The sequence below is a fragment of the Octopus bimaculoides genome, chromosome 2 (genome assembly GCF_001194135.2).
Source record: "Octopus bimaculoides isolate UCB-OBI-ISO-001 chromosome 2, ASM119413v2, whole genome shotgun sequence".
NCBI classification, from domain to species: domain Eukaryota; kingdom Metazoa; phylum Mollusca; class Cephalopoda; order Octopoda; family Octopodidae; genus Octopus; species Octopus bimaculoides.
This window is the reverse complement of record NC_068982.1, coordinates 162,800,548-162,811,460: the sequence shown is the minus strand read 5'-3', so window position 1 is coordinate 162,811,460 and position 10,913 is coordinate 162,800,548. Positions and strand designations below refer to the sequence as shown.

Below are 10,913 nucleotides of genomic sequence, written 5' to 3'. Positions count from 1 at the left end.
ATAAGGGATCGGGGGACCCTGTCAAAGGCTTTCTCCATGTCAACGAAAGCCAGGTACAGAGGTTTATCCTTAGCTAGGTATTTCTCCTGCAGCTGTCTCACTAGAAATAAGGCATCAGTAGTGCTTTTACCTGGCATGAACCCAAACTGCATCTCATCTAAATTGATTCGCTCCCTAATTAGTTGGGCTATGACCCTCTCTGTAACTTTCATAACCTGATCTAACAGCTTGATGCCTCTGTAATTATTTGTATCTAAAGCGTCACCTTTACCTTTGTAGCAGTTGACTATGATGCTATGTATATATATATATATATATATATATATATATATATACCTTGGTATAGGCTCTAATCATCTCCCTAACACTGGATATTGTACTGTATTGTACTTTCAATTCATGATGCTGAACGGAAGATTTTATGACATCAAGAAGCCTGTCCACTGGAAGCTACTCATCTTATGTCAGGAGTTTAACACTAGTAAAGAGGCAGTTGATCCCAGAGGTGAATCCCATCAGAAACTAGTTGATGTGATGACAGAGTAAGCTGATGTACATGATGGACAATTTGTTGCAATTTGAAGATGTATTAAGGAAATGCCATTCAATAAGGAAACAACCTGCCATTGAAACTGTTATTTTTCTCTCACAAACCAGAGAAAGTTACAGTGAATTAGAGACTACCTCAAATATTTGATATTCTCAGAATAATATACCATACAAAAAAATGTGACTATCAAGAATTAAACCAATGTAGCTGAATTGCTGATGTTCAAGACATATAAACCGAAAGGAATTTTTAAAATGAATAATGAAAAAGTTAGAGGTGGAGATTACAAAAATATATACTTAAACACTTAAGTGGGCACTTTTAGTTATAGGTGTGCATCATCTGTGCTGGCCCAGGGTTAAACAGCTATACCAGCAACATAAGTGATAGCTGCTAGTGGTATGGAGAAGTGAATAGTGTTGAGAGAGAGAGAGAGAGAGAGAGAGAGAGAGAGAGAGAGAGAGAGAGAGAGAGAGAGAGAGAGAGAGAGAGAGAGAGAGAGAGATGCAGTGATATGGTGAACACTTGTTTTTCTTTAGCCTCATATCAGCTCTGATTGAAAAGACTAATGGTTAAAGACATTCAAAACATGGCTATCCTGTCTTCTTGTGGGTATCTCACTGACTATACAATCTGATGTGTTCTTCCTATATGAAGACAAAGTTATGATATGAAAAGAGATTTGGCTGCTATATCAAACATGTCAAGTGAACAATTAAAAGCCCCCACCTGTCAGTGGTAGATTGAGAAGTTAACAGTAGTGTGTGTTAAGTATCAATAATTGTGAGATATGGAGAGAGACATGAACATTGTTATTAATTGTCAGTAAACATTACTGAGCAAACAAAGCGTGAACTAAAAACCAACCTCATCTCTTTAATATAGAACTGTATTAAAAACCAACCTATTTGAATAGCCATATGCAGGTGTCCACTTTTGGTTTTCATAAATATAAACACTACGTACATCAACTTGTGGATGGACTCTCCAACTGGCATCGGATACACCTTAGAAAGAAAAAATAAATAGAATTACATTAATTCTTCCATGCTGACAATGTTTTATTCTTTTGCATTGTAATCATATAATCAATGGAGGAAAGGCAGTATAAATAACCCTTTTTAAGGGCCTCTAAGATGGGTGGAAAAAGAGGAGAAAGTTATTCTCAGACTGGGGACTTGATCTGAGTGTTCTCTACTAAAAGAACCAAAACCCAAAGGCCTGGTGATGCTGTTAAACAGAGCAACAGGCTACACAGCATCGTGTCATTCCTGTTTCTTCATAACATGGTATACTAGTACAATGACAAAGAAAACTACTAGTGCGTGTGTGTGTGTGTGTGTGTGTGTGTGTGTGTGTGCGCGTGTGAGTGTGTGTGTGTGTGTGCGTGCGCACGGGTAAATCCACATGTATGTATATTATTTTTCCCAGTGTGTGAGTTGCTGCTTAGAGTTTCTCATTCCAGAGTTACCTGTACATTAGGACAAGTACTTTTTTCATTCAATTACATTTCACACCAGTATGAAACGACCATTCATTGTATATAAATGGAGTGCAGGTATGACTGTGTCCTCAGTTTATCTCCCAAGTACATGTTTTGGGATTCAATCCTACTGCATGGTACATTGGGTAGGTGTCTTTAACTATAGCTTTAGTTTGACCAAAGTCTTGTGAGCCTATTTGGTAGACAGAAACAGGAAGTAACCTGTGTGTGCATGTGTATTTATGTAGTAACATGTATTTTAAACTGTATGTGCATTTGTATGTATAGAATAGTGGGTAAATAATCATCACATATAGGAGAAGAGAGTTTTACTATCACACCTGTGGAAGTGAGGGCATATCACTATCATATTTGTAGGAGTGTGTGTGTGTGTGTGTGTGTGTGTGTGTGTGTGCGTGTGTGTGTAAAACTAACACATGTAAGAAAGTGGGTCTATAGATGTGTTGAGAGAATACTTACTCTTTAGAATGTCTCCTCCAAAGCCTCCAGTATATACCCAGGCTGAGCTGTCATAGCCAATACCCCAGCTGATATTTAAAGGGTTGGTTTCTACCAGGTGCAAATGTCCACCAACTGGAATCCATTTTCTAAAGAAGACAGGTAAGTAAGATAATTATATCAACATCATCAGTATAAAGCACAGGTGTAGTCCACACCAAAGCACCAACATATTTGAAATAGTGTTTCTGATATATATCCAATATACAGCTATCTGACCAATTATAAAACTTTCACACAAGCATCATGGGCCTACTGATGTGCTATATTCTTTTTCTCTCGATTTTGTAAAATTAGCCAAACCTATTCCCTCTATTTTATCCTCCTCACACCACTGCCATATTTCAGATTCCACAGACCAGATTATGTGCTCTATAAATAAAACTACTTGCTGAAACCTTCATCTCTACAGCTGTAACCCTTGGAACTTTCTGCCTGCTCATATATCTACCACATCTATGTGAGTTACATACTGCTATATCATGCATGTATGTATATAAACATAAATGCATAAATGCCATAGTTCTGTGACAGTGTACATATATAAGTAGATAATTACCACATCCCTTTGCAGTGAGCTGGCAGAACAGTTAGAGTGTTGGAAAGAATGCTTTACAGTATTCATTGATTCTCTGCACTCTGAGATCAACTTCCATTGTTTTGGGGGGTCGCTAAAAAAGTACCAATCAATTACTGAAGTTGATCGTTCTCGCTCTCTCTCTTTCTCTCTGAAAGGAAGGAAGGAAAGAATTGCCAGTGTTCAAACCTGGAGAAGACAGGCTATGTCAAGTTTAAAATGCCCAAGAGATACTATGTCACAATAGCGTCTTTCTATATCCATTAGGAATTGTGGATTCAAAGTAGGAAAGAAGGAACACAGGTGCATATCTAGCACATTTCTAGCAGAATGAGTATATTACTATCACATCTCTGTGAGAGCAGTTGAATAATTCTGAGTGAGATAACATCTTAGAGATGCTATACATATGTATAACATCTCCAAAAGATTAAGTATATAACTACACACCCAGTACACACTGTCACACAGCACCTGTTACACTCCATAAATTGGTTGATGTATGTCATAAACCAGTTCAAAGAAGGCTTGACATGGATATGCAGAATGACACAGGTTTGAGTGTGCCCTTCAAGTCAATAGTAACTGCCAAGTGTTGACTGAGGATATCAATTCCGATGATAACCAGAGCTACAAGGTGGTCAGCCACAAGGAAATTAGCATTATATGTGTTATTTCCCAGTTGTAATTTACTACTGAATTTACCTTTAATCTTCAGTGCTGTGTTGTTAGCCAAGTAAACTGTATTAGTTGTTAGGTTATAGCCTGTTTTAACCTATTAGCATTTAAACTGGCCATCTGGCCCAAATATTCTACCTTTTTTTTATGTTCAAACAGGCAGATTAGGCCTATCACACCTACCCTACAATGTCATTCTAAAAATAAGCAATCGCACCATTAAAATATTTAAGCTACAAGATAATGCATGATTGATTCAAAACAATGAATAATTAAATAATACATTTGACAAAGTAATCTGAATGTTAAAGGGTTAACAGCACTATCTTGACCTTAGGTATATTTTGCATTAGAACTTGGTTTCCAGTCTAATGAGTCATAGTTTTTTTCCTCTCTTATACCTCAAAGCTGTGGACACTTTGTAATACATCAAGCATGCTGCCAAAACAATTGCCAAGTAAAATATTGATATTAATATTCTTACGGAGAAAAGTTCTTCAATGTTCCAGAGGAACTGCTATCTGACATGCTGTTTGTAGGGTCATAAACAAAAATATCTCCACGGACCATTGTTGACCATACTGCGCCTGGTTGAACGCCAAGACTCAAGTACCTGTGTTTGGAGACAGATGAAATATTCAGGGTGGATACCTGCAATGGAAAAACAACAATTTGTTCGTGTAAAACTAGAACAGCTTTATACATATGAGTCAATGAGTGAGCTTCAACATGATTACTTTACTTGCTAGAAATAGTAACCCACTCTCCCACAAAACACATATTACCATCTAATACAATGTGGGGTATATCATATAATATAGTCCCTAAAATGATAGGAGAGCCATGACTGGAATGGTTTTAATCATAGGTCTGTTTGACCACAGCTGAGCTGAGGGTAAACAACAGAATCATCATCATCAAAGAGAGAAAATGACAGTGAAAAGGTGGATTTGGAAACATCCCATTTCATCAAACTAAACTGAGTTAAAGTTTTGGTGATATTAGGAACAGTAGTAGCATAGACACATAGTAAGGATGGTGGGAGGAGAGAAAAGTGGATTGGTTGAACTTAGGAAGGGATAACAGACAGCTTTGTAACTTTCAGTTTTAGTTTGACCCTCATATCAACCCTGATTGAATAGATCTATGGTCAAAGGCATTTCAGCTGTGATCATCTCATTTTTATGTATATCAGGTATTATATGGTGCACTCTATCCTTAATTAAAAATAGTTGGGTATGATAATAAAGAAATTTAGCTGCTATTTCTAGTAGATCAAGTGACTGAATAATGAATTAAAGGGGAACCTCTACATGGTCACTAGACCTGTTACAAATAAGAGTCAAATCTCTCCAGTCACAGCCTACCATCTTACGAAAGAAAGGACACACTGGATAATGTAATAAAGACAGGATGGCCATAGCTGGATGCTTTTGATTATAGATTTTTCAGAGACAACCTAAGTTTAAACAACAAGCATAGTAACATTAACAAGACAGCAACAATACCAACATTAACATATTGAGAGCCATATAGTAAAGTGAACTTACCCAATCATCAATATCTGCTTCATTAATGGATGATAGAAGAATTGGTGATGTATGACTGACTTCTGGACTCACATGAATGGCCATTTGATACTGTCGTAATGGTTCACTGATGCGACAGGTACACAACACTTCATTCAGTGGAATCTGTAGATGCTGAAATACAAAAGAAATGTTCAGAATATCTGAATGTAGCATAGAAACATGTTTAATGCCTATTGGGGAAGGTACGTGTGTCACTTCCCCATATCTCCTTCCTAGATGCCATGCTTTATGAAAGCAACTATTATTTAACATTAGCATATTCTAAGGTGGTAAGCTGGTAGAATTGTTAGCATGCCAGACAAAATGCTTAGCAGCATTTCACCCTTCTTTTCATTCTGAGTTCAAATTCTGCCGTGGTTGATTTTGCTTTTCATCCTTTCAGGGTTGATAAAATAAGTACCAGTTGAGTCCTGGGGCTGATGTAATCAACTCATCATCTTCTGAAAGTGCTGGCCTTAAGCCAAAATTTGAAACCAATATCATCACATTATAGGTGCAGAGATAGCTGAATGGTTAAAAAATTTGTTTTGTAATCATAAAACAAGAGATTTGATTCCACTGAGTAATACCTTGAACAAGTGTTACTTATCAGAGCCTCAGGCCAACCCAAACCTTGTGAATGAAATTAAAATATGTAGACAGAAACTGTGTGAAAGCCCATCATATGGACTGTACCTGTAATCCTAAGGTCTAGCTTTGTTAGACATGATCATACCAATTCTATATGAAGAATATGTGGAATACTCAGCTACTCATGCTGTGTTTGCCTGAGAATTACGTTAAAGACACAAGTACCTTCAATATAATCCATCTGTCACCCTTCTCTACCACGTGACTCTCCCTGCCAAGTGACTCTTCAATGACATCTACCACTCATACTCACCATCACTCATCCCTGTTGCTATCCATCATTTGCTCTCTCTTTTTTTATCTTGACACATCTTTATAGCTACTTGATCACACTATTCTTGCTATCTCCAACAATCAGCGTGTAGATAACACTTTCTTTCCTACCCTCATATTCTGTTTTCCCTATCACACTCATACATTTTCTTCTTTTGCGCTCATAGTCAATATTTTGTTGACACTCTTGGTAACGATTGCTTGAAAGAACAATAGCAATGAAAGGCAGAGAGGAGTTTTTAGTCTTGCAAAGAACAAGGCAACCTTACTAGTGTGGGTGCCACAATAAAATGCACCCAATACACTCCATAAAGTGATTAGACAGGCAATATATTATGTATGTTAAAATCAGAGATGGCCTTGTTGATAGGGCATTGTTACCAGTCAAGACATCAATGGTTCATATTCTGTCGACAGCAATGTAGTTGCATCAGTATAACTAAGTGGATAGGACACTGAACAAGAGTTCAGCAGTTCATATCATGACACTAGCACTGTATGGTTGTGTCTATGATCAAGTTCTGAAATGGTCCCGTTTACCTTGTAGTAAATAAATACTACAGAACAGGAACAACATACCAATAAAAAGTGTGGCTACACTATAAAATTGTCAGCTTGCAGTGCTGAATTCAACTCCTCTCAAAGGCAAATAGCTTGGAGAGAGATGGTCACTTCACTAAGTTAATGTCCCTTCTTTCCTAAATAGATATGACAATAGAGTTTACAGAGATATATTTAGAATCAAATGGGTTAAGGCAGTGGTTCCCAAACTGACAAATACCAGCCCCACCTACACCAACTATTACTAAAATTTTCTTGGGTATATTTTCATTTCTATCTCTATCATTACGGGAAGAACTTGAAAGATGGAGTTACTGAATTAGAGGCTGGACAAAAGAAGATAACTTACCATATGATTAGATTTAACAACATAATGTATTGTAAATGTGCTTGGTTCACAGACAGTGTCCATTCCTTGTTCAAACTCTACATTACATTCAATCCATTTGGACTTTTGTGGATTCTCTAACCAATAAAGACTCCCTTTCTTGATCCAAGAGACCTGAAAATATTTTGGTTAACAACTTCAATGGAAATAAAGGTAAGAGGGCATTAGGAATTTTAGGACACAATGTGTTAATTAAAGAGCTTGGTGTAATTAGCATATATATTTGAAGGAGCTTCTGTTTGTTACATCACTGGTTAAAATAACAAATAAAGAGTGAGTTGAAAACCCCTTATGTACCAAGAAGCTGACGGGGAGCGAGAAAGCATTAATATTTATAAGGCAGTGAGCTGGCAGAATTGTTAGCGTGCCAGGCACAATGCTTAAAAGTATTTTGTCCATCATTACATTCTAAGTTCAAATTCCACTGTGGTCAACTTTGCCTTCCATCATTTCAGGGTACCAGTTGAGTACTGGGGTTGATGCAATTGACTTACATATCCCTCTGAAATTGCTGAACTTGTGCCAAAGTTTGAAAGCAATATTTTAGAGTTTTGTGAATTACAGTTACTTTTTGATGCCTTAGTTATGAAAAAATACCTTGTAACTGAATACTGATACATACCTTAGCTATCACTTAATACTTTGTAATTCAGCACCTTATTTACGATATTCTACAATGTTGCTGTTATGACATTACTCTATAGCTCAGTATCTTAGTTATGATATAGTTCCTTGTAATTTTGAACCCTAGTTATGATACAGTGCCTTGTAGCATGGATATTTAGTAATTGTGATAGCAATGTGTAGGCCAATAACTTCACTAAGACACAACAGTAACATATATAGTTCAATTCCTCAAACATACCAGAGTAATTTGTTGTTCAGTTCTTTATAATTGTGTATCTTAGCTATGACTTAGTCCTTTACGACAGTATACCTTAGTTACAACTCAATGCTTGAGATTGCAGATCTTAATCAGGATTGTGTACCTTAGCTACAACTCAGCATTTTACAACTGTGCCCTAGTTATAACTCCACACTTTACAACAGTATATTTCAGTTATGACTCGGTACTTTATGAGTGTGACCTTACTCATGACGCAGTATTTATCACTGAGCCATAACTTAGTTGTGACTCAGTACTTTATGACTGTGTATCTTAATTATGATTTAGTATTATAAAACTGTGTATTTCAATTAAGACTTAGTGCTTTGTGATTGTGTACCATTATCATCACTCAGTGCTTTATAACTGTGTAACTTAGTTATGATTCAGAATTTTATAACTATGTATCTTAGTACCTGACTATGTACCTTACTTATGATTCAATACTTTATGTCTTATTAACACCTAATTAGTTATGTCTCAGTACCTTGCACATACAAAGTCTATTGCAGATAACATGTCCACAAAACTTGGAACCTATCAACAAGATCTGTAGTATGCAGTATGTTCAGATGATCAAGAAATTATTTGCAATGAATATGGATCCACAACCCAAGTACTGAGAGTTTGAGACTATATATATATTTGTAATGTTATGAAGGGCTGGACATCTAATATATACTTTGGTACTTTAGTCATGACTAGGTATTTTGTTATTCCTAAATATCATATATAAAATTAATAGTTATAGTTTGATTCTTTAGTCATGGCTATCTATCTTAACTATAGGTACCACTATTATGATGAGCTATTTTGATGTCGCTAGATAGGTAATGTTGGTATCAAAGAACTTTAGTTATAGCTGGGTACCTTATTTATAGCTTGTTACTTTAGTTATAGTTAGGTACATTAGTTATGGCTAGATATCTTAGTTACTGCAAGATACCTTAGGTATGGCTAGATCTCTTAATCATGGCTACATATCTTAGTTATAATGAGGTACCTCTGCTACAAGAAAATACTTCTGATATGGTTGAGTACTTTATATACAACTAGGTAATTTAGTTATTGTTAAGAACTGTAATTTATGACAAGCTTACATAGTAATGGGTAGGTGCCTTAGTTATGAGAAGCAAATCTATGGATAAAAATCAGAGAGCAGCACTCCAATTCCTAATGTACCAAAGTAAATAACAAAGTAAACAAAACAGTATACACCTACCTTCTCCACAGCATGTTCCATGTGCGCAAATAATGTCACTTCTTTGTAGTTGCGTGTTTGAAGTCGTTGAAGAATGGTTGTACGAAGGGCTGGTGCTAGCAGAATGGTAGAATCATCAATAATGCTACTTGTTGAACCAGTTGTATGCCCTGCAAGAGATAATTCAAGAATATTAAATCTAGTCTATATCAGTGATTAAGTTGATAAAATATAGATTAGATTCCTAAAATTTGTACCAAGCACTGGAAATGACTGTTGATGCTTAGCTCCAGGTCAGAACAGACTCAGCACAACTATGATCAAATGTATTACATTTATAACCATGACCTGCAAGAAATAACAGCTATATCCCCTCTCAACTCAGTAGGATGTGATTTGAGGGAGATTTAGCAGATATTTGTAGCAGATCGAGTGACCACATAAAGTGGATTCAGTTTAGTACAGATCTAATCTCTCTGAAAGGATGGCTGGTTGCCTTCATTATAAATATATTAATATTGTCATTGATGGTGATGTTGTTGGGGGTGGAGCGGGGTGTTGTGGTATTATAAATTTGATAGTGACTGACAAAATAATTAGCAGTATTTAGTTACACCCCAAGTTCAAATCTTGCAAGGGTTAACTTCATCATTAACCCTGAATTTCATGTTTCCAATTATTCCAATGTTTGAATATGGCGATAGGCCTTGGGTCAGAACAAGTAAAAAAGTAATCAGAAATGTTAAACCAAGTTACATTTCAAGAAGCTTCAGCATCCGATAACAGTTTTTATTGTTAAAAATTTGTCTGGACACTTCATGCCTTCAAAGCCATGTTGAGTAAGTGACCATTAACTTAAAAAACAGGTGAGAATTAGCATCAGGAATGTGCCTGGCCATAAAACAATGCCTCAAATATCATATTCATCCAAGCATGGAAAAACAGGCCAAAAAGGAACAAAACAAATGTGTGTGTGTGCATGCAGCTGATGCCAGTGTCGCATAACTGACCTGTTTAAAGGTACCCTTCTATCGTTGGGCAATATGCTGTGCTTGAGAAGACCTATTGAGTCAAGTGAAATCGTTGTCGTGGCCGATACCAGTGCCACCTGACTGGCATGTAAAAAGCACCATTTGAGCGTGGTCGTTGCTAGTGCCGCCTGACTGGATTCTGTGCTGGTGACAGGTAAAAAGCACACACTACACTCTCAGAGTGGTTGGCATTAGGAAGGGCATCCAGCTGGAGAAACCTTGCCAGAACAGATTAGAGCCTAGCACAGCCTCCTGGTTTGCCAGTCCTCAATCAAATTGTCCAACTCATGCCAGTATGGAAGGTGGACATTAAAAGATGATGTTGATGATGATATATATATCATCATCATCATCATCATCGTTTAACGTCCGCTTTCCATGCTAGCATGGGTTGGACGATTTGACTGAGGACTGGTGAAACAGGATGGCAACACCAGGCTCCAATCTAATTTGGCAGAGTTTCTACAGCTGGATGCCCTTCCTAACGCCAACCACTCAGAGAGTGTAGTGGGTGCTTTTACGTGTCACCCGCACGAAAACGGCC

At 36.9% G+C, this 10,913-nt stretch overlaps 1 protein-coding gene across 1 annotated transcript in view; it reads right to left on the bottom strand.

Annotated features, from left to right (window-relative positions):
• Nucleotides 1–10,913, bottom strand: part of LOC106875269 (tectonin beta-propeller repeat-containing protein 1) — a 66,985-nt gene that overhangs the window by 18,600 nt on the left and 37,472 nt on the right. Inside the window, exons 10-15 of the mRNA XM_014923356.2 lie at nt 9,360–9,508; nt 7,213–7,365; nt 5,358–5,510; nt 4,292–4,458; nt 2,514–2,641; nt 1,455–1,557 (exon numbers count right to left, since the gene is read on the bottom strand). Coding sequence (XP_014778842.1) covers nt 1,455–1,557; nt 2,514–2,641; nt 4,292–4,458; nt 5,358–5,510; nt 7,213–7,365; nt 9,360–9,508 — 853 coding nt within the window. The remainder of the gene's footprint in view (nt 1–1,454; nt 1,558–2,513; nt 2,642–4,291; nt 4,459–5,357; nt 5,511–7,212; nt 7,366–9,359; nt 9,509–10,913) is intronic.